The following is a 25279-nucleotide window of genomic DNA, read 5'->3' on the forward strand; positions in this document are numbered from 1 at the left end:
CTTGATGTCTTTGAGCAGAAGGCTGAGATCTCGCTCAGCATCTGGGCTGCTGTAGGGTGTGGTATCTGACGGTCAGCATGATAGCTCAGTAAACAAGACATCGTCATGTAATGCTAAGAGCCCTCCTCCGCGTGCTTTGTGCATCTGCACTCGAGTAGAAGTCAACGAGCTCCGCTTCGATATATTGTTAAAACATCTCCTATATCGGCTCATTATTCGTCATAAGGAGCGCTAGTTGGGTACGTAGCACTGAACTATACTACCAGCAGGCTGGAATGGCGCCGCAAGCTCGGGGTCCCAGCTCGCTATGTGGAGGGTTGCGGCCGCCCTAGCTCGTTTAGTCCCTGACATAGAGGTCTCAGTTTTGATCACCGTCGACGACCAAATAAAACTTCCCAGCCATAGAGAATCGTTCAACAAGTACCGATTCATGCTCCATTCCAGCCACAAGGCGGTCATAACACGGCTTTCATTGTTAAGACGCCGTTCGGCCATCCGTATTCCGCCCGAGATTACCCTTCCCCTCTCCAAACGCCGCCAGACAACCATCAAAAAACCAACAAGCCTCCCTCTCGTCTTTTTCTATGCAAATGGTATCAACCTCCCACCTGTGACAACTGAGCTCTTCTTCATGCCGCAATCCTTTAAGCACACATTACCCTGCCCGCCCGCCAGCCCAGCCACACAACCTCTAATTTGCCCTCTGAAACTCTAGATCATCAGACATTCTTCGAACCAACCCCATAAGCCCGAAAAAGGGAAAAAAAAAAAAAAAAAAAAAAAAAAAGAAAAAGTATGTGTGTATGAAATGATACATCAGAGAAACGAACGAATATTCCAAGTTTCCCCATCTACACCCGACTTTTATGCCTCGAGAATGGCCGCCGTAGCCGACTCCTCGAGTTCGAGGTGCTGCCTCTCGGCCATCTCGGCGGCCTTCTTCTCCTTGACCTGGCGCAGCACCTGGCGCAGGTCGCCCCTGAAGCGCCGCAGCAGGCCGCTGCAGCCCGAGCAGACGTTGAGGTGGCAGGCGCTGCAGATGTAGCACTCGGCGTTGCGGTCCTTGTGCCCGCACGTCCGGCACCCGATCGGGTTGGTCCGCTGCCGGTTCGCCGTCATGTACCGGTGGTTTGTCAGGCACCGATAGTGCTTGTCCGCGAGCGGCCGGGGGTCCAGGATCGCGTCGGCCGGCAGGGGCGTGTACCAGTTCCGAGGGAACCGCGCCGCCCCGGCGTTGTCCGTCGTGTCTGGCTGGTAAGGATCCGGCTCCCGCAGCGGGAGCTCCTCGAACGCCATGTAGGCATCGGGCGGTCGTCGGAACATTGGTTTCAGCGTTTCGATGGAGCCTGTCTCGGATATCGGTTTGAGATCCCAACTTGAGCTCTGCGCATCGCTACGGGTAGCCGCAGAAACGGGCCGCATGTCATCGCTGCCTGAGGAAGGGGTCCGTGCTGGACGCTGTGTCTGCTCCCGACCCCGCTCCCGGTCGGGCGCAGACGATGTGGGGAGCCCCATCGGCGCCTGCACGCCCAGCCCCGGATTGCCCGCCCCTGCCGCTAGAGAAGGCGTGCTCTTTGCATGTCGTACCTGGCCCTGAGGTGGGCCCCCCGCTTTGCCGGCTACGGCCGGGTTCAGCTCACCGGGCGGCTCTGGTGAAGACGCTGGCGATACGGGCGACCCGATTGTGCCGAGCGGCGGGCTTTTGGCCTCGTTCGTACCATACTCGGGCGTCGGAACCCGTGGAGGAGAGAGCGGAGAGACTGTGGGTTGAGATGCTGGGGGGCTCAGCGTCGTCGCTGCATGGAATACTTGTGCTTCTGGCCCATTTACGTTCGCGTCCTTTTCGCTCTTCTGCCTCCTGTACCCGAGCTTGTCTTTGATACGAGACACTCCTTGCCCCATGCTCACGTCGCCCTGAAAAGTCGACTCTTCGCTGGGAACCACAGGGCGGATGTTGCGGCCCGGCAGCCCGACGTTCGCACGTCGAGGCGGCTGAGGTTGTGTTGTCGTTGCCGGCGTGGATGTCTCGCCTTGGCCCTGGGCGGGCAGGATCGGCTGCGGAAATGAGCCCTCCGGGCCGCCCTGTGACGGGTTCTGGACTGACGCAGCGGTGGAGCCGTGACTCGAAACGAGTTTGAGCTCCGGAACGGCAAAGTTCTTGTCGGTTTTTAACGATCTTCGCCGCCACAGCTGCTCTTGTGGAGAGGTGTTTCCCAGCGGGGATGTCGATTGCGTAGACGTCGGTGGTTGCGCCGTCTGGGTCTGCAGGCTGGCGGGGGTCTGGGGCCGCTGGAAGCCACGTTGAGGATCTTTTAGCGGCGGCGGAGGTGGCAACTCGTCCCGGTCTGCCTCGTGCGTCTGTGATCCGTTGGCTTCGTGCCTCTGCGCATTTTGATCCGACGACGCTGGCGGTGTGTAGGCTCTGTACCTTGTGTGACTGCTTTCCGTGGCCAAGGTCGGGGACACAACCGTATAGGGGTTCTTGGAGCTGGGAATGTCGTTTGTCGTCGAGTTCGTCGACGACCGCGGCGTGGACTCGGTGGTGTGGTTGGAGTAAGCAGACAGAAGACTGGAGAAGGAGCCGCCAGGTGACGGCGTCCGCTCAGGCGGCGCTAGCGCTGGAACGGGAATTGGCGCGGATGCCGGAACGGGAGCAGAAGCAGGAGCTGGCGGTGGCGGGGAGACGACGGGAGCAGCAACGGGCCGTCGAGGGATGCTCATAGGCGGTGGCCCGGCGGGCTTGAAGGGCAAGGGCGGGAGCGGAGAGTCCAGAGGTTTGGCTATCGTGGCCATGGCGATTCCCCTGTCCTGTTCCCACTCGAACAATGGCTTCGGCGGTGGGAGGGTTGGCAGTCGAGGTTCGGACTGGACGGCGGGCGGTTCCTTGCGGGGGACTGGTGGCAGTGGCGCCTGCGGCTCGGGCTTGACCGACTCGATCGACTCAAAGTCGAACGCTGGCAAGGAAGGAGGGGCTGGGAGAGCTTTCGAGAAACGAGATCGCCCCGACTTGGGAGGCTGCAGCGTGGCTGTTCCCATCATCTCTCCGCCCGAACCCGTTTCTCCGGCTGAATAACGCGTAGATGATATAGGTGGCCGCCTGCTATTGCACAGTCGGACCCCGGGCGGCGGAACTGATCCTGCTCTTGCTTCTCAGACATGCGCGTCGCGAGACCCGCATTTGGTGTCGCATATATAGTTGGCTGGGCGGCGGGTATCCTGGCTCATACGCGGACACCTGCTCACGACAGGCATGCGGCTGGCAAAGAAGCGCTTTTCCACTGTCTGTTGGGGTCCTGCGCCGGCCAGGAAGTGCTTGTACTGTGTGTAGTACGCCAAAGGTCGGGTGTGGGCATAAAGGGGGGTATATACCATGCGCGGCCGGCTCTCCGGGGAACTTGAAGAGCAGCCGGATTTTCAAGGTCTTCTGTGGTGATGCAACAGGCAGCCCCCGACAGGGCTCAAATTAGTCGATCTTCCCTCGCCCCCTGGCCCATGGCCGGCTGAAACGGCGACTGGTTAAAGGCGAGCCAAGGCCATATTTTAATGACAGGGGGAGCCACCACATCATCCCAAAGCACTGCTGACTGGGCCAACGGCCCCATCGAGTGCGGTGACTGGCCATGGGAAAGCCGTTGGCCGTGGGCGCGGGAACGTCATGGGCCGCCTGGATTGCGGTTTTTCGGCACCGGCCTGATTGATCAAGTAAAGAACATTCGTTTGCCCATTCATGCCGTGCGAGCGATCCTTTCCCATAGTGGGATCAGTAAGATCTCCATTATCACTTTCTTTTTTGCCTCCACGACGTATTTGCCCGTGCTTATATAACCGTTGAGATGGATGGCGGCGAGAGGGAATTGGCGGAGCTGCGAGGAGGCACGGGCTCCGCCAGTGCCTCGGTGTTCAGGGTATCCGGGCATCCGGGCGGGCTTGCATTAGGAACTGCCTGGGAGGACCTTGCAAAAAGACCTGCGAACCCGTTCCTCAATCCGAACCAGTGGCCGATTCCACTGGGCCATGAGAATCTCCATACCAGAACCAGGGTCCCGGATTCTCCCATCGTATAAGCATGCCTCTTGGGTATGTACCATTGCACGAACTGGAATTGCAGGATGAGATAGAAATAGTTCAAACTGATGTACTCATTAGGCGTGCAGCGAGCGGTTGGTTTTGGTTAATGAATCCTAAATCTCTGCGCCCCTCGTTATGTTGAAAGCGGAGTTGGTAGAGAACCGAGCCGTGCCTCCGTCCCAATGGATTGATGCCGAAGGGCGGTTTGCGAAGGGCTGGGCTTGGACCGTGGCCTCGTCCAGTGCGCTCCCATGTTCTAGAGAACGAAGGCACAGAGTCTCGCAACATGTGCCCTCGTTTCAATGTCTCCAGACACTCCGCGTCACAGGCCCTCCTGCAGGGTGTGGTTGGTCAACCCTCAAAGGCCCAGAATTATCTCTTCTAGGTTGCACCAGCCGACCGTGTTCCTGACCCAGATGCAACCCAGCACGTTGTCGAGATGCATCCTTGGATGCGCTTCCTAGTCCGCACGACGCAAAATATATTAATCTCACTCGAGCAATTTGTTAGTTTCCGCTAGCGGAACAAGGGGAGGTTGCCTTGCAGTTCCGCACAGTAAAACCGCAACGACTCCTCCAATGCTCAACATCGGAATACCTAAACCGAGGTCGTCGCTCTCGGCTCCTGGTTAAGCTTTGAGCAAGCAGAGCCCAGATGAATAACCCTGCGCACGCTAATGCATCGAGTAAAAGACCATGCCGGGTAACCCATCATACACTCAGCTTGCGCCCGCTCACAAGGAAACAACAGGAGTTACACTTACAGGTGGAAAGTACGAGGGCAGTGTGATGAGCCAAAGAGAAAACAAAAATAAAATGAGATGAAAATAAAGGGAATCATCACCGAGACACCAGATCTTGACTTGCCCCTGTCAAAGTCCAATAACCAGCGACCGCGGTCGTCTCGCGGTGCCTCGTCAAGGGGGCATGCTGCGCTACGGGGTGACGGACTGATGAAAGTGCTCCTCCCGTTGCCGTAGTTTTGCGGTTGTTACCTGATGACGAGGCCGCTCCAAGACTAGAGTAGGCAATGCATGTTATGTGCTTCTCGGTGCTGTACAAAAAGCCTTGGGTACCCGCCATTACCCCCGCGTCACGTCTTTTCTCAGATGAGCATGCGTACTTGACAAGATGAGACTGAGCCTTCTTCTCGCCGTGTTTGGGCTCCTCTGGGATGTCCAGGGGCGTGATGTTGCCGCCGTAGCAAAGGCCGCCGTCGACGCCATGAACAGCGCCTTCTATGATCCAACCCAGGGTCGCTGGTCCCCGGCTGATCCCTGGTGGTTGAACGGCGTCGCCTTGACAAGCCTGATCGACTTCATGCGCAAGACAGGCTCGCGCGAGTACATGGACCAGGTCAACCGCATCCTCCAAGTCCAGCGGGCGCCCCTGCCCTGGTGGCCGGACGGGGGCGGCGAGTTCCGCGCCGACTCAACCGACGATACGGCGTGGTGGGCGCTCGCCATGGTTCGCATGTTCGACCTTACCGGCGACGCGGCTTACCTCGAGATCGCCGTCAAGGACGAGGCCTACATGTACCAGTACTGGACCGACAGCGACTGCGGAGGAGGCATGTTCGTCGACATCCGGTCCCGGACGTACAAGAACGCTATCGCCAACGAGCTGTACATCAAGCTCGCCGCGTCGTTGTATAACCGGCTCAAGGGCACGAAAGACGCTAGCCAGTACCTGTCCCGGGCGGAAAAAGCGTGGTCTTGGTTTAGCCGGTCGGGCATGATCAACAGCGATAACCTCATCAACGACGGCCTAGCCCAGGGCGTGGACGGCGTGTGCTTCAATAACAGACTACCTGTGTGGACGTATAATCAGGGGGTGATACTAGGCGGTCTCGTCGGTTCGTGTTTCTCTTTTCTTTTCCTTTTTCTCCTTTCTTTTCCCCACCCCCCTGATGACTCCCTTCTTCTACTCCTTTTTCCTTCTTCTACTCCTTTTTCCTTCTTCTACTCCTTTTTCCTTCTTCTACTCCTTTTTCCTTCTTCTACTCCTTTTTCCTTCTTCTACTCCTTTTCCCTCCCCCCCCCCCCAAAAAAAAACTCTTTCCATTTCTCTCTACTTTCCCCTTCACCGTCCCCACTCCCTTCTTCTTCACCCATCCACTCACCTCCTAACCCGGGGGGTCCCTCTCAACTCTTCAGAACTCCACTACGCCACCACCAACGTAACCTACCTCACCGCCGCGCAGACCATCGCCAACGCCGTCCTCTCCCACCCGTCCCTCTCCCGCCCGCTGGAAGGAGCCAGCGGGATCCTCACCGAGCCCTGCGAGGCTGACGGCAGCTGCAACGCCGACCAGCAGGTCTTCAAAGGCATCTTTGTCGCCAACCTGGCCGAGCTCGACGCCGCCTCCGGAGGCCAACTACAGCAGCAACAACAGCAGCAGCAACATCCATACAGAGCATACCTGGAGCAGAACGCGGCGAGCGCCTACGCGCGGGCGCGCGGCTGGGGCGACTTTTACGATGTCGGCTGGGCGGGGCCGTTCGGGGGCACGAGTCTCTCCAAGCAGGCGAGCGCGGTTGGTTTGCTGGTGGGATTGATCTGAAAGGGGAACCGACGTGTGGCCAACGGGGGTGGGGGGTGGGGGGTTTGGCTTGCGGCGGTGGACAGGGAAAGTAACGTGGCGTGGAGGATTGTAGTTCGTATCTATAGTATCTTGACTGATAGGTTGATATTGTCGGCGGGCCTTTGTGGGATGTCTGAGGTAAAGAGACTAGGTATAGCGGACACTAATCTAGAAACATTCAATGTATGGTAGGAGTTCCGACTATTGTCACTTTCGCTCTTCCCAAACCACCAAGGCGTTAGTAATTGAGAACGCTGCCAGAACAAAGCCACAACAAAGTCACCGATGGTGAATCCAATACGTTATCTGACATAATGATGGGTGGCTGGGGATATAAGGATACAGAGAAGAGCCGCAAAGCAGCCATTCCTCGGGTAAGTTTCACATCAGTCTCTCTTTCAAGGGAAGCCAGTGAGAGCGGAGTGCCATTCTACTTTCATAATCGCATATCCGGCTAGCGAGAGTCCCGGGTTCCATAAGAAATGCTGGTCCTCACAGGGGCTGCCTCCGGCGATGATTCCTATCAGTCCCCCTGCCACGAAGTAAAGCAAATAACAAAACAGTGGATATCAGATGCTAACGAAAGCTATCCCAGCCCGAGCGGGCTCCATTCCAATATTTCCTTTGCTATGCACCTGTTCCTCCGGGTTTTGGTGCCTTCTTGCTCTCCGCGCTCGTAACCCAAGCTGCACTGCTGCCGCCCCAGCTCAAGAGACCACCCTTCCCCGCGGCAGAAAATATGAACCCTTTCGGGACCTCTGCTTCCCCGATGAGTCGGCCTGTTCGCTAACCTATAAACTGAACGGCCTCCTCGGGTAGCTGACCCCCTCGACAGCGGCATTATCCACAAACCAGCTGCAGCGGTCGCCAGCAGCCTCGTTAACCAACGCGCAGGGGAGACCGTTGCCCTTCTCGAAGATTTCCTTCATAATTTCTTTCTTGCCCGCCCCGGTGGCCACAAAAACAACTTTCACGGCGTGCGTGACAACCGGAAGCGTCAGCGTGACCCGCTTCGGCGGCGGCTTCGGTGAGTCCTCGATCGGGGCGACCCAGGCGTCCGGCTCGCGGAGCAGCTCGTGACCGGGGAACAGCGAGCAGGTATGTCCGTCCGGGCCGCAGCCGAGCAGGAGCAGGTCAAAAATCGGTAGCCTGACCGAGTCACGGCTGGCAAAGCTCTGCACGAGGACCTGCTCGTACTGGTCCGCTAACTCCTGCGTATCATCGAGATACACTGGGTTGATGGTGTGCACCACAGGCTGGGGCGTGCTGGCGGGCAGCTTGTCAAGCAGCTCGGCCTTGAGCAGGGCATAGTTGGAGTCGGGGTGGTCGAGGGGCACGGCGCGCTCGTCGGCGAAGAAAATCTCCCACCGGTCCCACCTGACCGTGTCGCCTTTCCAAGACGGAGGCGCAAGCAACGCCTGTGCGAGCGTCTTTGGCAGTGAGCCACCCGACACCCCTACCTTGAAGACACCATGGCGGGCGATGCCGGCTTCTTGACACTCTATCACATAGGCGCGAAGGGCCGGGGCAAGGTCGCCCACGCTGGGGAACGAGTAGAGATTGGCCGGTTTCGACATGGTGCTGATGTCTGGTCCTTCCTTTGTTTTCTTTTTTTTTTTTTTCCCTCTTTTCTTAAGATGGTGTTGATATCGGGTGTGTGCCCGGGGTTGTCGATGGAGGACGCCGAACCCAACGGTCAAAGGAGGTCGATGCGGGCCTGGGACTACCCCGGATGAGATTTTCGGTCAAGTTGCCGAGAAAGGTATTACCGTAGATGAAGAAGATGAGAGACGAAAACGATTATCCCAGCCTCGAGCGGGATTTTCGTAGCTGCTTTCTGTGGAGGGGCTGGCTTCTGATGGAGGGGTTCTCCCGCAGTAACGGTATTGGAGGGGCGTCAAAGTGGCTTGGAGGGGTAGCTGCTGGGGATCTTTTTTGGCGGCGTAAGGCCTTGGCGGTCAGCTATCGATAGGCCGGCAATATGGCCCGGCTACAGAGGGGAAGAAGTAGCGGATGGCGGAAACGCGCTATGGCACTGCCCAGTCCGGATGTCTTTCATTGGCATCGGTCTTCCACTAGCAAAATTTGGATTGTACAGTAGAAGATTGAAGAATTTGATGACGATAATGACGGGGCGTAACAATGAGGTTTCGACGGGACCAGATTGCCTATCGGGAAAGGAACATCTCCGGGCCGGCGGCGACGGGTTCCATAGACCTAGCTATTGCCCGGGTACCCTCCCGGAAGCTCTGTGTTACAGGCGCTTGCCGAGTTCGAGCGCTTTCTACAACACTTTTGTTTTACAACCCAAACATTTGCTGTGGTTCACTCAACATAAAGGATGTTGTTGGGTCTTCTCACGCTCCCTGTGCACTTTGGCAATGTTCGAAGATCTTACTGTTGTCGATCAAGGACTGTCCCCCCTGCAGCGTTGTACTCTGGATGGCCGGTGACGGGTTCATGACGATCCCGGGGTCCAAGTCAAATAAAGGCCCGGGTGCTGACAGAACACGCCTGCTCCCTGTCGACGGATGCCCTACGCTAGTTGTCGCTGGCGCTGGAGACTGCGCGTATTCAACTACTAGTGCAGGATGGCGAACAGGCCGAGGTACGCCTCTTACGTATATCTCGCCAATATGAGGAACGTCATTCTTCCCCTGCACCCTCTTTGCAACAGACCGTCGTCTGTCGAGAACCTTCCAGTTGGGACAGGACGAAGAGAGGGCCGCTGCCGGGGGTTGGGGGAGGGGTTCAGTGGACATGTGGGGTTAGGTAGGGTGACAGCAAGGCAACGCTTGTCCTGCACATAATTATCCCCATCCTTATGCGGGGCGGGATGATGTCGAAATCATACGATTCCTCCAGCGTTCAGATAGTTTCTTCGGTCGACAGATCAGGGCGGGATGTTGGAGAGCGACAGCTCCGTTTGGGATGCGAAGCGGGGTACGTCTCCGCGGGCAGAAGCCATTGCGTCATCGGCTGGGCTCTGGTCACAGCTATGGAGTGTGATGGCTGCATCATCATCAAGCCATGCACTTGTTGCTGGACCCTTACCCGATTCGTGTCAAAATACACTACTAGCATGGTGGTGAGATGGCAGCCGCTTGTTTACAGAGTGCCAGCGAGGCAGAGCTGCTTAACCCCGAGTCCTGACTGTGCAGAAGTGGTTTCTGTTGATGATCCGAGTAGGAGCTTCGACGCCCAGCCAATCAATGGCAGCGTTTTTAATTTGGGATCGCAGGGGTCGGGCAGCAGCGAACTCGGCGAAGGAAGTCACCGCTTACAGTAAACACACACAAGATTTTTAGCCGTTGAGATTGCGTGTTCAGTCGCTGCAACTGCATTGTGATCGACCCGGTTCCTACCAAGAAAGACCTGCCGTTCCAAAGATGGCAGCGAAACCCAAGTACCTCACGGGCGATATTCCCGCCATCAACGAGTTTATCGACCGCTTCGATGTGCGTTCTTGTTCCTGACTCATCTGCGAAGTGACCGTCATCACAGCATTGCTCACCGCCACCAGGTCTTTCTACTAGATTGCGATGGTATGACATGTCGAACCCCGCCCTCTCACGGCGGATGTTGACTGTGTCTCTTTCTATCAGGGGTAATATGGTCTGGCGATCATGTTTTCGAAGGCGTCGTTGAGACGTTGGAGCTGCTCCGATCCCGAGGTTAGATCAGCTTCCTAATCGGTCCTTGTCGTTGGAGCCACCTAGCTTAACCCTTGTTAGGCAAGAAGACGGTTTTCGTGACGAACAACTCGACAAAATCTCGGCAGGAGTATCTTAAAAAGTTCACAAGCCTGGGGATCCCGTCGGACGTCGAAGAGATCTTCGGCTCGGCATACTCCTCTGCCATCTACATCTCGAGGATCCTCAAGTTGGCGCCACCCAAGAACAAGGTGTTTGTCATTGGGGAGGCGGGCATCGAGAACGAGCTGAGGAGTGAAAACATACCCTTTATCGGCGGCACCGACCCGGCTTTCAGAAGGGACTTGACGCCCGAGGACACCAAGGGAATCGCCGATGGATCTCTGCTCGACCCAGAAGTAGGCTGCGTGCTTGTCGGCCTCGACTTCCACATCAACTACCTGAAGCTGTCACACGCGCTCCAGTACCTGAGACGGGGTGCGGTTTTCTTGGCGACCAACGTGGATTCGACCTTCCCCATGAGCCACAGCTTCTTCCCGGGGGCGGGATCCATGAGCAGACCCCTCGTGTACATGACGGGCCAGGAGCCCCTGGCACTTGGGAAGCCGAGCCAGGCCATGATGGACGCCATCGAGGGCAAGTTCCAGCTGGATCGCGAGCGCACGTGTATGGTGGGAGACCGCCTCAACACGGATGTCAAGTTCGGAATAGAGGGGAGGCTCGGAGGGACGCTTGCCGTCCTGACGGGCGTCAGCAAGCAATCCGACTGGGAGGCACCCGATGCGGTCGCTATCCCGGCCTTCTACGTGGACAAGCTGAGCGACCTGGGCGCAGCGGCGGAATAGGGAAGGTGCCGTTGTGAGAAGGCCATGAAGTCCACGTCCTCTCGAAGACGTCGACTTGAGGTTAGAAATTTGTGGAGCCAGCAGTTGGTGGTGTGGTACGTGCCGAGCCTGGGGACCAGGGGGCGTAGGATAGGATTGGCACGCAGCAGTCCGGATGTTCAGGTTCTCGACCATCGTCCCGTAGATCGATCATAGAAGGCGACCAATAGACTAGTGACCCAATCCGCCTGTCCGTTCCGTTTTGGAGGTCTGGGGTGCGCAGACGTGTTCCCCACGGGCTTGACGTTGTCAGCCAGAGCCGGACCCCAAACCGATACCGGGAAAGCGGCATGTTGTGGGCGGTGGGACGAAGAGGATGGCCGAGCCGAACCGAGCCATGCCCTGTCACCCGCAACAAGAGGGCATTCATCCGTCAGGAAGCCAAGTCGCGATGAACTTGGCCAGGGTCAAATGACCCGCCAAGGTATGACGTAGTGCCCTCGTTTCGAGATGTTGGGGGGCCAATGGACCGCTGGCGTCGCATGCAAGCCATCGTTTTGCAGCAGGACCCTGAATCTGAGACCGCCCGGAATTCGCTGATTTGGTGGGTGTGAACCCTGTTTTAGCGCAAGTCGCCTCGCACAAGGCCACTGTGGGGCACAGGGGATCCGCGACATCTCAACCTCTGCCAGGCGAAGCCACGATGGGGACTGGGCCAAGGCATGCATTCTGCGCAAAGAATTACCACATTTTTACTCGACACCTGCGTGGATAATAAGCACCATCAAGTCATGTGGCGTCCCCTTCCGGCTGTGCTGGTCGAACCATTTGGCAAGTGCCGGCATCGTGATGTCGGCGTCGGCGGGCGGCTAGGGCCGTTATTGTACGTGTACATATCAGCGTGCTCCACCGTCCGAAATCCAGGATTTGGCCATGGCGCGCCGCGGACAAGTTGCTCCCTGCGGGGACGCACCAGTAGCGGTTCCGGGGGTTGCAGCAGCAGGTGCTGCGGCGTGATGACGACACTGGGGAGCATCGTCTCGCGGCCGGACTTTTTACGCCTACCTGGGCTTGAGGTGACCTCTGCCCTGTTCGCCTTGGTTGCTCCGGCTCTGCAGTCCAAACCCAAGAAGCTGCAGGAGCCGGGACTATTTGGAACAACGGCCGATGGCATCCCCTCCCCCCCGTGCGTCTCCCGAATCACCTGCCGGCTCCAGGGACCACAATGTGCAAAAAAACAGGGTCTAACAGGGTCTCACGGCCTTCGGTGGCTTCTGCGCCCCTTCCCCCGGCTTGCTACGCAATGGGTACCAGCACACTAACTTGCGCGTCCTTCCCAGTCTTGGCGAGGTGGCTTTTCGACCTCGCACTCTGGGACTGGCATTAGGGTAAGTACTTTAGTGACCTGGGTATGCTCGCTTGTTGTGCCGCAGGGCGAGCCAAGATTGCAGCAGCCGTTACGCCTAGATGTGTTTTTGATCTTTTCCGTCTCAATGGAGTAGCCCCTCTGTCCGAAGAGAGAAAACAAAACGGAGAGAGAAAGAGGAGAAGGGGGGTTAAGAGGAAAAAAAAAAAAAAAAAAAAAAAAAAAATTACACCACGGGGGGTCATCACACTTGCCTAGGTATATACCTACCTACGTACCCAGGATACCTTGCCCACCACCCGCCACACTCTCATATTTCTTGGCTCTCTGGTCTGGACCTTTTGGAACCAGCCCGTGGCGTGAGCGGCATCGTCCCACTTTCCCTTGTCTCTCAAGTTTACTCTCCGAACTTCCTCCTTGCCATGGAAAGCTCCTCGCCATCCGTGGTGGACGACAGAGAAGCCAGCCGGGGCCCTCTTCTCGAGCGCCGGCAGCAGCTGACAGATGCACTTGGCGCTTCCCCTTACGACCTGATCATCTACTTGGAGCGCGCCGTCGTCTACTCCAACCTCGCATACCCAGACCTTGCCGCCGGCGACGCCTACCGTGCCCTTCTCCTGGCGGATGAGGCCCGCGAGGAGAGTTTCGAGTACCACGACCGGGCCCTGGAGGCTCTCAAGGGCTACTCCACCACGCCCTGTCCCGATGTGCTCCAGCATGGCAACCTAATCTTGGACCTCCCCGGGCTGGTAAATGGCGGGGGGCTCTATAGCGACGAGAACTACCACCTACTGGCCAACGTCGCTTCGGTCCGCTGCTTCCAGATCCTCTCGCTCAGCCTCCTACTCTGTGGCTGCCTCCAGAGCGCACTGAGATTCTGCGAAAGGGGCCTCGACATGGTGCCCCACAACAGAGAACTCCGCGAGATCAAGGGCTACATTGAGCAAGTTGCCAGGCGGAGACTGCGGATGCAGCCCAACGAGCCTGTCGAGGTAAGCGGCCTTCCCGACGGCGGCGTCGTGCGCAGGGAAGTGTACCCCTGGAACACGTACGAGCCAGACCGTTTCTCCGAGGAGTCGCTCTCGTTCCTGAACAAGCAGCTCTCCACGATGGCGCCCAAGTGCGAGGTCAGAGTCTCAAAGCTCCCTGTCCTGCTCGAGGGCGAGAGCAGCACGGATGGCTACGAGATCATCCCCACCTGCAGCCAGTTGGGCGTGTTCGCAAAGGAAGACATCGCCCCTGGCGAGGCCGTCCTGGAGGAGTATTCGCTCCTCACGGCCAACAACCGGCACAAGGAGTCGACGTGCGACGCCTGCGGCACCGAGCTGCCGCCTCTGCAGCGCGACTCGAAAGCGGTGAGCTGCCCCGACTGCTACGACACAATATTCTGCGACGACTTTTGCTTCTCCAAAGCCCAAGAGCAGTACCACCCCGCCGTCTGCGACAAGGACGTCGACTCCATCGCCAAGGACCCCGACGCCCGCGACGCCGACCAGTCGCTCTACCTCCTCCTTCTCGCCCGCCTCCTCGCCATGTCGTCGCACCAGGACATCCACCCCCTCCAAGTCAAAGAGATCATGTACATCTGGGGCGACTTCGTGCCCACCCACCTCAACGACATCGACTGCTCCGTCATGGCCGAGCCGCCGCCCGAGTGGACCCTCCCCTTCAACTTCAAGTACAACGTCGAGATACCGCTGCACATACTCGAGAAGATGGACGTCGACATCTACGCGACCCTCGAGCAGCACGACCTGTGGGTCTTCAACACGGCCTACAGCAAGTTCCGCGGCACCGCCTCGGCCCGGAAGAACCCGCGCGACGGCCGCCCGGACGTCGCTGCCGTCCACCCCTTGTGGTGCCTCGCCAACCACGACTGCGACCCCAACGTCACCTGGGAGTGGGGCGGCCGCATGGTGCTGTGGGCGCGCGAGAAGAGGGTGCTGGGCGACCGGCTGGGCGGGATCAGGGCCGGCGAGGAGATCCTCAACCACTACTGCGACGTGGACCTGCCCGTGCAGCAGCGGCGGGAGTGGGCGCGGGGGAGCCTGGGCGGCTGGTGCATGTGCCAGCGGTGTAGGGACGAGGCCGCCAAGCTGAAGAAGGGCTTGAAATTGTGCGACTCTTAAGTAAAGAAGAGGAGTCTTTTTTGTGGGGGCCCCCGGGGGGGGCGCGGGGAAAGGGGCGGTTTGGTCCCCTTACCTTAGTTCGGAACGTATCATATGAGGCCGGGTCTGAAACTGGGCCTGTGCTAGGGTGAAGTTTTAACGTTGAACTACCTACCTACTTACCTACCTGCCTGCCTGCCTGCCTGCCTGCCTGCCTGCCGTCTCTTTAGGCGAGGGTTTAGGGGAGGGGGGCAGATAGATCGGTCTGTAATGTTGGTATTTGACAAGTTCGGCATATACCTCCGGCACTTACGTGTAACCTTGACCACGAGTCGATCCGCATCGTTACCGCTCATATCGCTTGACCTATCATGGATCGGGGCTCAGTCCAGGATTAAGCGACATGGCGACAGACGTCAAAAGAGACTTTCCATTAGTAGAATGTACTTAGATAAAACTTTCATAGCACTGTTAGCATGTGTAAGCGGGGAGGTTGCAGCCCGGCGAGACGGTTTTACGGTCCGAAGAGACTCTCTCCTCTCAATGAAAACTAGGTCTAGGCCGTCAATACGACAGACGCCCAAGATATTTTTTTTTTTTTTTTTTTTTTTTTTTTGGTATTTATTCTCTCCTACTTCTACTGCCTCAACCTCTTTCCCCAGTGAGTCACAGGGAATAGCGCAACAGCACGGGGAATGCCATGCCATTGGCAAAGGCTGCAGTGTTTCGGTCGACTCTCCTCCCAGTAGTGATGACAGTCCATGGACCAGCTAGTCAGCCAGTCCAGACCGTCAATCTGTTTGTGCCCATATGATGCCGACGGCCATGATGATGAATATCCCCAGAACCCAAGCCTGTTCCCAACCATTTCCGTCATAATTGGGAAAAAAGACATAGAAAAAGCAAGCCATCGTAAGGTAACCCTGACCCCAACTAGCACGCATACAACAAGAAGAACCTCAAAAATTCGCCAAAATTGAAAAAGGGTTTGAAAAGGGAAAACAAAGAGGGGGTATATACAACAAGTTAACAAGGCTCGACTCGGAACTCGTTCATGAACAAGGAAAAAAAAAGAAAAAGAAAAAGCGAACACAGAAACCATGAAAAAGTGGCTGTCAAGAGAAGAGAGGTGTTCCGATGTGCTCCTAACCATCCCAGCCGGACCGAGTGCGCGAGGATTACTTTCAAATCAAGAAGAGAGAATGAATGAATCCAAGGCATCAAGGTCCTCTATCCCATCATTACAACAATGGTATATGTATATATGTTAAAAAATGAATAAGACGCCGGTCGTGAGTGGTTGTGTGTCAGGGATGTAAAACGGCGCATTGACGGGAAGGCAGCGGCCAAGCATCGAGGTGGAGACGGCGATCTCGCCGATCGGTGTCCGGCCCGCAGTAAAAGGGAATTTTGTTGATCATAGTCCTCCGGCGAATCAAATATTTCGATGATGAGACAGGATGCCTCGACGAGACGGTAATGCGATGCGCGTGTAAAAGCGGGAAAGGTATAAAGACTCCTCATGATCGGGTAAGAGACGTACTCGTGTGTCCAGGCCGTCGAGTCGAGAGCGTAATCAAGAAGGCATGCCTGCCTCCCAATGACAGTTGATCAAGAGAACGCCATCTCCCGGAAAAGCCCCTCCCGTGTCGCCCATCCCGTTCCCATCTAAAAAGTACCAAAGGCCTGATCTGTCAATCGGCCAAACCAGATCCGACCGGGAAAAGAAAAAAAAAAATAAAGATAAGGAGGATCCCCTAAGCCAGCCCCCAGAACCCAGAATTCCATAACCCAAAATATCCCCACGCCCGGCGATGGTTTGTTTGTTGCCGATGATGATGACGATGATGACGATGATGCCCCGCCCCCTGTTGAAAACGCCGAGCCATGCATAAAATGGTGGTATTACATAGATCCAAGTCGAAGAAGAGCCTCCACAGCCTCGCGCTCCTGTGCGTCAGAGGTAACAGCCCCCAACGCCGATGCTGAAAAGTCAATGTTGCGGAACTGCGGCGGCCGCGCCATCCCTGCCGAGAAGGAGCGTATGCCGCCGCCGCCGCCGCCCGAGTTATATACAGTGTTGAAAGGGGAGGTTTGTTGGTTGTTCCGGGCCTGGTACGACGACGCGCGGAGCGCCGCCGCCCCGACGGCCGCCCAGTCCTCGTCGTCGGTCGCGTCTTCGGGGTCGTCGGTGCGCATTCTCATATCGTCGTCGGGAGCTTCGGAGCACGATGCAGACCCGGAGCCGTCCAATGACATCTTGTCGGCTTCGTGGTCCATCATGTCCATAAAGCGGTCGTCGTGGGAGAAGGCCGCCGAGGAGCCGCCCCCGAGGCTCGACCCGAGCGTTGCTGCGAGTCGTGACCGGTCCGTGTTCCACCCGGCGGCCTTGATGATCGGGATGCTCGTGGGGTGGGCGCCGGCGCTAGGCGATGTGCGGCGCGAGAGCGGGTCTCGAGCCGGCTGGCCCCGGCGCTTCGCATCCCAGCGGCCCCAGCCCACCTTCATAAATTCCACGTCACCGTCCAGACCGCCACCCTCACCGCCACTCCCTCTTCCCTCCAGAGCCCCCACAACCAGTCTCCGCGCCTTCGCCGGGGGGATTCCCGCGAAGCCCGGGACTGACGTGGTGAGGTAGCCCATCAAATGACGGATCGGCAACGGGCCGTGGTTCAGCAGGATCTCGGGCAGGTGGAACTTGGCCAGCATGGCCGGCGTGATGGCCCCGGACGAGTCGTGGGGAGGCGACCCGAGTCCTGCCTGAGGTTCCTCCCGGTCGTCGTGTAGATCGAGATCCGAGTCGATGGGCTCGAGGCGTGCCCTCTGCAGCTGGGCTTTCAGCCCGTGGGGAGGCAGCGAGGGCGATATGGAGTTCGGAGGGGTCGGGAGGGTGGTCGGATGGTTCGTCACAGGGACACTCCGGGCCGCTACAGCAGTCAAGTTGTCTCGGCCGGAGGTCATCGCGATATCGCGAACAGCAGATGCCATGGTTGCCATGTTGACACTTCTGGGTGTTGATTTGCTTCGAGACGTGTCTGCGATGCGGCGCACCCGTGCGTTAGCACTCCTTCCCGAGCTGGACACGGTGCGGCGCGTTGTCTGGCGTTGGCTGCTGCCGTGCGCGAGAGCCATCGTGGGTTGTTGTCGGTCCAATGTTGGGCGGGAGGAATTGAGTCACACTCACTCAGTCTGAAGCAATGCGCAGCTTGTATACACACCACTTTTGGCCGGGACGAAGACGAGGCTTGATCGGACAAAAGCGCAATGGGCAAAAATGGCAGAGCTGCTGCGATGATCTTCTGTGACAAGAGATGACTCTCTCTTGGTAAAGTCAAGTGTTTGGATTGTCGTGTTGTTGTTGCTTTGAAGAAGCAAAAAGGAGGGAGGACAAGGAATCGCCGGTCCAGGGCATGCTAATAAACCAGAGTGCGCCTGGGGGCAGAGCACAATCAAGAACCGGTAAGGTACCGGGACTGGGCATGCGCAATACCTGCGATACCGACAGTCAGCAGGCCAGGCGCGATGTACCTCTGCGGTACCTCCCGCTGGACAGGATGCACTCGGTATCGCTGACGGGCAGTGACGGCTGGGGCCAGCTCGCGGTGGCCGACGCGGACAAGGATCATGCATGCCTGCAGAGATCAAAAGGGGACAAGCGCCGGCCACTGGCTTTGTGCAAGGGCCACGGTATGCACGCTCTGGAAACAGAAAACTTGACTGGCGCACCGACCAGCCAGTCACTGCACCGTGCCGCTGGCCTGGCACATTGACTGGCTACAAAAAAAAATCCATGGCTTCCACGGCAGAAGTTCTTGTTTCTTCTTTGTTGGGTTTCTTCGCCGCTTCTCAATGTGCTGGGCGATGGATGTGTTTGCAAAAATTCTAGTGTATGTTGTGCTGTATGAGAGCGTCCACAAACCACAGAATCTCTCCCACAAAAATCATTAGGGTTTGGTCAAAACGAAGAAAACAAGAAAACACAAGCATAAATATGAATCAAGGAGCAGGGCTCGTTCAAAAACCCCAGATGACGATGTGGAGCAGCATAGGATACGGGTACAGTGCGAGGCCGGATCCATGTCGCATCGCAACCCACCTTCCGGTTCTCTGGAATGTACCTCCCCCATCGCGATGACGAAGCAAATCCTCCCACCGGAAGGCGTGCGTTTCGGGAGCCTGCTTTCTATGCATTTCTAATCTTGTCTGCTGACGAGCAGTCGCTGCATGCTACATCTGGAGAGTAGGCTGTCGCCTCGGACTTTGTCAATACAGCCTCTCTATTCACCCAGCCAACCCCCCCGCCCCAACTAGGAAGTCAGCCCTAGTCATATGGTCCTGATAAGCCACCCCTTGGGCAGATGCGAAGATGAAGTCGAGTGATAATAACCGCGCAGCCCCTCGCCCGCCAGTCGCCCGCCAGCACCCGCTTGATTTCTCGGAAAGAGAGAGAATACGACTGGATCACCCCGCTCCATTCAGGGCAGTGACCACAAGGCCCCGCAGATTAACTGCCACACTTCACTCTCAGTACCTGCACCGGTCTTCTGTAGTTCGTGTATTAGGCTCCAGGGCTCCCGACGAGCAATTGAATGCCCGAATATTCCCGCAGGATGAAATGACCCCGAAGCTGTCGTCTCCGGCGTTCGGCTCACTCAGCTAGATGTGTCCCGAAAAGAGTAATCACGCTTCTCGAGAAGGACGACCCGATTGGTGTATGGCTGCATATCTTGGCTGGAGTCCACCTGACCCCCCCCTATGGACTGCTTTACGCAGCATTCTGTGGAATTGTCGAATGTTTCAATTGCGCAGTATTCGTGCGTTGCGCGCAGCAATAGGGTTCAACCTTGAGGAAATGATCGAGGCCGTTCTTGTTGCCACCCCCGGACCACGCAGGGGCGCATTCTGAACCCCGCAAGGGGAGCCGTGGACGGTTGCCCCATCATCCAGTCTGATTCCCCCACTTTGTGAAGCTCTGCAACGATGTCAATGCCGACAAACCCCAAGATCGTAACTCACTAGCTTCGGATGGTGGAGCGATAGTCGAGGGCCGAATCCACCGATGGGAAGAGTGGACCCCGCTGGCCCGAAGAGATTCCCTCCCCACAACGACATGCACGCGTTCCTTGACTTCGTTGATGAGACCTTCTCTCGCGATGCGGGGATTGCCCTTCCGAGGAAATCCGTCGCCGCCCGATGTGGCACCGGCCCTCCGTCGCGGCTCCGAGTTTTGTCCATTCTCTCTATCACGGTCCTGATTGAGTGGCTGGAAAGCGTTATTCGGGGCGACGCGCTCTAACTCTGCAGTGATTTCACAGCTACGCCAGCTGCATCCGGCACTCGGATGAGAATCCCCTCGCAGTTGGTGATGGGCAGTACGCACCGCCCCGATGAAACCGCCGGCCTATCTTCCTCTAAGTCAATTGCATTTCATCTCGGCAATGGTGTCGCTCGCGCCTCGGCTGGAAGCAATCAGGAGCACACGTTGGCTCCCCACATTGGCTCCGGCTCGAAGCCACATGCAGGCCGCGTTGGGAGAAACAGCCATGCCCCGCTATACTCCGTTCTGAAAGACATATTGCCTGCAGGCCTATTGATTTGGTCAGAAGGGGGCCGGAGAAGGGGGGAGGGGGGGGTGCAAAATGATTCGAAGCGTTGTGGCCACTCACTGCCTTGAGAATGTTGAGCTCCTCTCTCGACTGGTTGTAGACGTTGCGATACTCGCCAAGACTTTCGCGTAGGACGACCTCTTTCGTGGTACGGCCCTCGCATATAGCCTTCATCTTGAGCTCCATCTCCTTGCGAAGAAAAGGCTTGCCGAGACTTGTCTCAAAATGCATACGATCGAACCCCTCGATCAGAGCAACTCCGAGGCTGGTTGGGATAAACTCCCTCACGCTTCCTCGTCCTCCGCGATTGCCCCCCCCCCCACGTCCGCCACGTCCACCTCCGCGCTCTCCACGCCCTCTCCGCCCGCCGCGCCCACCTCTCGCAGCGGGCGAGTCGACATCGTCGTCTTCGGCTTGATTCGCGCCTCCTCCGCCGCGTTCCACCGTCCTCACATACTGCCGCTCCTGGATCTTCTCAATGTGCTCAGCCATGGTTGCATCCGTGCCTATACCGTTGGCGTCCATGAGAGCGATAAGGTCAGCCTCCGTAAGGTACCCTGGCGCGCTGGTCTTGCCCTCCGTGATCATGGCCTCGGCAGGCTCAAATCGCTCTCCGATCGTAAACTTGGGCAGTTCGGCTGTTCCGGTCCAGTTCTCGTAGGGGTATACTTCGAGATAGTTACGCTCCAGGACAATAACGCCATGCGCATTGAATGTCTCCTCTCCATATAAGATCTCGATGTCCGTCGCAACGCCCTTCGCATCCTCAGAGCAGCAAGCAAGGAAGCGGCGGGTAACGAGCTCGTAGACCCTCTTCTCGTTGTCATCAAGGACGTTTGGTGCGGCATATGTGATGGGGTGAATCGGTGGGTGGGCTTTGTCGTCGTGCCGGCCCTGACGTGGTTGCTGGAACCCCCCGTCCACCAAACCCTGCGCAAACGGGCCCCACCTGTTGTCTTGGGTTTGCTTCCTCACGAGCGCCCGAAGATCCATGCCCTTGTCGAAGCGGTCTGTTTCCGTGCGGGGGTAGCTGATGAACCCCCTATTGTACAACTTCTCCGCTACCGTCATGGCCTGCTGACCAGTCATGTGCAGGAACCTAGTGGCCATCTTCTGCAGCTCGACCGTTGTAAGAGGGAGCGGTTTCCATTTCTTGGTGGGCTTCTCCTGGACCTTGGTGACTTTTGCAGTCTTGGCGGATAGACATCTCTCGTAGAGGATGACGACCGCCATACGATCAAACAGCCGATGCCTGGACCAGTTGAAGTTGACTTTGACGTCGTCTCTCTCATGCGTCACCTTGATTCCCCAGAAAGGCTCCGGTACGAAATTCTTCACGCGGAAGTATCGATCGACAACGAAGCCTAGTGTTGGAAATTGGCAGGATCCTTTGCGGGTCAGCCGGGCCACACGGACAGAGTGGGAGACGGGCTTACCATAGCTTAACGTGAGCTGAGACATGGGCCCTCCCAGTGTGCGGAGATTCAAGGTTAAGAACCGAGTGAAGGCGTAGCCAATTCTCAAGTCGAGTTCGATGCGCGCGGCGACAGCATCGACCTGCTTGTCATCAAGGGCAACCAGCCGCCTGGCGGCAGACAGAATATGTGCTCGCTCCACGTTGCTAAATCGTGCCCGTTTGACTTGAATTTGGCTGTTGCCCTTTCTTGCCGCGTCCCGGATCTCGCTACCGATGTGCTCGCCCTCTCTGTCGCAATCTGTCCAGATAACCAGGACACTGACACGTCTTGCCTGGTCTTCGATGTTTTTGGCAATATGCTTGTTGTCCTGTGGCGCGTGAGATCGGTGAGCTGAGGCCTGTGAGAAGGCAAACCAACATCACCTACCGTTGGTATCACCGTCCGGACCGGCGCATCGAACAGACGATCGGGAGGCGGGTATTCCCACTGCTTGAAGTCGGGCGGAAATTCCACTGCGGTGAGATGACCTTTTACGGCGGTCATGGTCACTGAGCAGTGTCCCCATGGCGCACCGAAGTCAAAGTCAAACGAGTAGTTCTTTATGTAAGTGTCTCGCGTGTTTTGCTGGAACCGTGTTAGCTTTGCTGTGTCTGACGGCGAGGAACTTGCAGTTGGCCAATATCTCCTCGGGAAGAGGATACCCACAGTCTGGTAGTGGCCGCCAGAGAGGTGGCCCGCGACTGCCTTTGCGATGGACGGCTTCTCAGCCACGCAGAGAATGCGCGTCATGTCTGCTGCTGGGACGGGGACGGGGACGGGGACGGGGCCGGAACACAGATGATGTATCGTTGGTCGCTCAAGGTAACAGCACCTTAGACAAGCTTGGTACTGTGATCCGAGCCCGCCTTCCTCCGCTCAGAGTCATTCTGGGTCCTCGGAGGAAGTTGTTGGAAGCAGACGAACTGAGGTGTCCAGAGGGAAAGAACGCTCTGCGCCAAAAGAGCAAGCACGAATTTCCTCTGGTTGTTTGCAATTCGGTCTACAAAATTGATACGTTTCCCAGCGCGATATGGAATCGCATGCAGTAAAGTCTCAGAAGACTCTCGCCTCGTTCCTAAGCCTTAGCGGCCATAGACGCGTCTTTGAGCTGACACCGCGTCGCGGCGGACCCAGAGGTGTTCGGGTTCGGGAAAACCGCGATGAAGAGTTGAGCTATGGAGCACTTCGGGGCCCAGCATGGCAACGACTAAATATGCAGTTATCGGATATATAAACTAGAAAGGCCGCGAAATCTCCTGTAATCATCGTAAGTTTGGCACACCGCCTCTTGGCGCCCAATTCTGCCACAGAGAAAGCGGTGACAATCTTGGGCTGTGTCACCTTCCAGCATGCTCGGGTATGGGTATTTGGAACATGTCGGACTTTCTTATTACCCCATAGTCAGATGATACATTGTATCGAACGAGTTAAGTTTTCCTTTGCTTAAGTGCTTGTTAGAAATGAAGATTGCACCCCAGGTTTTTTTTAGGCCGCCCCCCCAAACAGGCATGGCTTGCCGGGACCCATGTCCGGCCGTGGACCCATCCCAGTTGCCTGGGATAATGACGCCGAGACGCCTCACATCTCCGCATCCCCTTTGATGACATCAAATACACCAGAAACACAGACGACCTTCAGCTTGCCCAACATCCGCCGCATCATCCCGATATGGCACTTCCAAGCATCGGTACGTTGGAGGATTGCGCCGACTTCTCGAAAGTGGTGGAGCCCTTCATACCGCAGCTCTATGCCCTCCCCGAGAAGCTGCTCGATGTCGTCTCAGGCCGTGAGCGTCTGTTGAGCCTCTATGCCGAAACCAACCCCCTCATATCAGGGTTTGCCATTTCGGTGGCACTCGGCGCAGTGTTCCTTGTGCTTGCTGAGATCAACCGCAATTATTCCCAGGTAGACCGTGCTTGGAGCATCTTGCCAACGCTGTACATCGCCCATTTCGATGCCTGGGCACGCCTGTCCGGCATACCTTCCCAGCGTATCGATACAGTCTTGCTTGTCAGCGTCATATGGAGTGTAAGCTGAATACCTGGAGATTGAAACGGAGCATACGACGATATGCTGATGACGCTCCTCCCCAGATTCGCCTTACGTTCAACTACTGGAGGAAAGGAGGGTATAGTGTGGGTCATGAGGACTATAGATGGTAGGCGTATCAACGCTCAATACGAACTAACCCGTGTGCTGACAACTTATCAAGGGAGATTATTAGAGGACAAATGCCCAAAGCTGCATTCCACGTCTTCAACTGGACCTTCATCTCATTCATGCAGAGCATCTTGCTCTTTCTGATCGCAGCGCCAGTTTATATTATTCTGCTTGCGTCCAGAATTGAGCCCGGCATCACCAGTGCGGACGTCGCCTACATGGCAATCGAACTCGGACTCGTTCTCACCGAGTACATTGCAGACCACCAACAGTGGGGTACGGCTGAGAAAGATGACCTACTATCCCATGAAAGTCAAGGCTAACCATGTGTAACTCGCAGTGTACCAATCAGCAAAGAGGCAGTACCTGGCCTCTGCCAAGGTGCCCTCAGGCTTCGAACAAGCTGACCTGGACCGGGGATTCATCGCATCCGGACTGTGGGGTTACAGCAGGCACCCCAACTTTGCTGCCGAGCAATCCATCTGGTTCTTCCTCTACCAATGGAGCTGCTACACAACCAAGACGTTGTACAGCTGGGCTGGCGTGGGCCCTTCGTTTCTCATCCTGCTCTTCCAGGGGTCGACTTGGCTGACGGAACTCATCACGGCCGGCAAGTATGCCGAGTACGTCGAATATCAGCGGAATGTTGGCATGTTCGTGCCGACGCGGTTCTCTTCCTATAAGACACCGGTCGTGAAGCCCAAGGTTATCCGGACCAGCGATCTGGCCAAGCGACAAAAGCAGAAACAGAAGTGAGGCAGAGGCGAAGCAGATGCAAATGGGCCACTTCCGGCAGCCAAAAGCATGTCCCAGGTTCAGCAGTAATGGGGCCGGCCAGCCATGGTCTCAATGCAGGAGCCGTATGCTGATGGCGGGGTTGGGCGTCGCAAAAAGTGGCCAACGGGGGTTGTTGGCCGTGATGTCCTAACGGAGTGAGTAGGACACAGTATGGTTTGCGGGAAGGAGTGTGGCGCGGATTACCGTCTGACTAAACAAGAATCCCATTTAAGCTCCGGTAGATCTTCGATGGCCGCGTCTTCGTGTTCAAATTGATCTTGGCCCACTTCTGGGGTTCGGCGTCTGGGGTTATTATGATGTCATTTCGGAGAAAAGGGGAGGAACCCATCAACATGCTGTGGTCGAATCTGCATGTACGATTAGTACCCCGATCGGGACAGTTGCATTCCAGGTGCATACGGCAGTAATTACCTATACGTAGTATACCAGACAAGCTTCGCACACAGAAGGCACCAAGCACATGACAAGCAAGCTCCGATTTTTAGGCTCGATCGCAGATTGACAGCGTCCCATCGACCTGGGTCAAGGCTTCAGCCGCGCCCAAATGTCTCCACCCCGCTAGTGGTCTTTCAGGATTGTCCACATGACCATCCTGCGAAATTGCCGCTGTGCGCAGATTGGACGCCAGTTTCAAGCGTGGGGTGCGAAACTTCCAA

At 56.9% G+C, this 25279-nt stretch overlaps 8 protein-coding genes across 8 annotated transcripts; 4 read left to right on the forward strand and 4 right to left on the reverse strand.

Moving 5' to 3' along the window:
• Positions 1-864: 864 nt before the first annotated feature.
• MFIFM68171_10815 (FYVE-type domain-containing protein) lies at positions 865-3039 on the reverse strand (the record flags this gene model as incomplete). The annotated part of the gene is made up of 1 exon (XM_071066234.1): positions 865-3039. The coding sequence occupies one exon, from the start codon at positions 3037-3039 to the stop codon at positions 865-867; it is 2175 nt and encodes a 724-aa protein (XP_070922335.1).
• A 2159-nt stretch (positions 3040-5198) lies between these two features.
• MFIFM68171_10816 (Bifunctional protein FolC family protein) lies at positions 5199-6630 on the forward strand (the record flags this gene model as incomplete). The annotated part of the gene is made up of 2 exons (XM_071066235.1): positions 5199-5922; positions 6224-6630. The coding sequence occupies 2 exons, from the start codon at positions 5199-5201 to the stop codon at positions 6628-6630; spliced, it is 1131 nt and encodes a 376-aa protein (XP_070922336.1).
• An 812-nt stretch (positions 6631-7442) lies between these two features.
• On the reverse strand, positions 7443-8228 carry SOL1 (suppressor of los1-1; the record flags this gene model as incomplete). The annotated part of the gene is made up of 1 exon (XM_071066236.1): positions 7443-8228. The coding sequence occupies one exon, from the start codon at positions 8226-8228 to the stop codon at positions 7443-7445; it is 786 nt and encodes a 261-aa protein (XP_070922337.1).
• Positions 8229-10040: 1812 nt separating this feature from the next.
• On the forward strand, positions 10041-11149 carry PHO13 (p-nitrophenyl phosphatase; the record flags this gene model as incomplete). Its single annotated transcript, XM_071066237.1, has 4 exons — positions 10041-10109; positions 10175-10196; positions 10257-10325; positions 10386-11149. The coding sequence occupies 4 exons, from the start codon at positions 10041-10043 to the stop codon at positions 11147-11149; spliced, it is 924 nt and encodes a 307-aa protein (XP_070922338.1).
• Positions 11150-12916: 1767 nt separating this feature from the next.
• MFIFM68171_10819 (SET domain-containing protein) lies at positions 12917-14623 on the forward strand (the record flags this gene model as incomplete). Its single annotated transcript, XM_071066238.1, has 1 exon — positions 12917-14623. The coding sequence occupies one exon, from the start codon at positions 12917-12919 to the stop codon at positions 14621-14623; it is 1707 nt and encodes a 568-aa protein (XP_070922339.1).
• A 1884-nt stretch (positions 14624-16507) lies between these two features.
• On the reverse strand, positions 16508-17599 carry STB3 (DNA-binding proteins Bright/BRCAA1/RBP1 and proteins containing BRIGHT domain; the record flags this gene model as incomplete). Its single annotated transcript, XM_071066239.1, has 1 exon — positions 16508-17599. The coding sequence occupies one exon, from the start codon at positions 17597-17599 to the stop codon at positions 16508-16510; it is 1092 nt and encodes a 363-aa protein (XP_070922340.1).
• A 2554-nt stretch (positions 17600-20153) lies between these two features.
• On the reverse strand, positions 20154-22415 carry TOP3 (DNA topoisomerase; the record flags this gene model as incomplete). Its single annotated transcript, XM_071066240.1, has 5 exons — positions 20154-20189; positions 20269-21596; positions 21645-21993; positions 22053-22250; positions 22332-22415. The coding sequence occupies 5 exons, from the start codon at positions 22413-22415 to the stop codon at positions 20154-20156; spliced, it is 1995 nt and encodes a 664-aa protein (XP_070922341.1).
• Positions 22416-23333: 918 nt separating this feature from the next.
• MFIFM68171_10822 (Steroid 5-alpha reductase C-terminal domain-containing protein) lies at positions 23334-24581 on the forward strand (the record flags this gene model as incomplete). The annotated part of the gene is made up of 4 exons (XM_071066241.1): positions 23334-23693; positions 23759-23823; positions 23878-24101; positions 24166-24581. The coding sequence occupies 4 exons, from the start codon at positions 23334-23336 to the stop codon at positions 24579-24581; spliced, it is 1065 nt and encodes a 354-aa protein (XP_070922342.1).
• Between the last annotated feature and the right edge of the window lie 698 nt (positions 24582-25279).

The sequence above is a fragment of the Madurella fahalii genome (genome assembly GCF_045866475.1).
Source record: "Madurella fahalii IFM 68171 DNA, scaffold_6, whole genome shotgun sequence".
NCBI classification, from domain to species: domain Eukaryota; kingdom Fungi; phylum Ascomycota; class Sordariomycetes; order Sordariales; genus Madurella; species Madurella fahalii.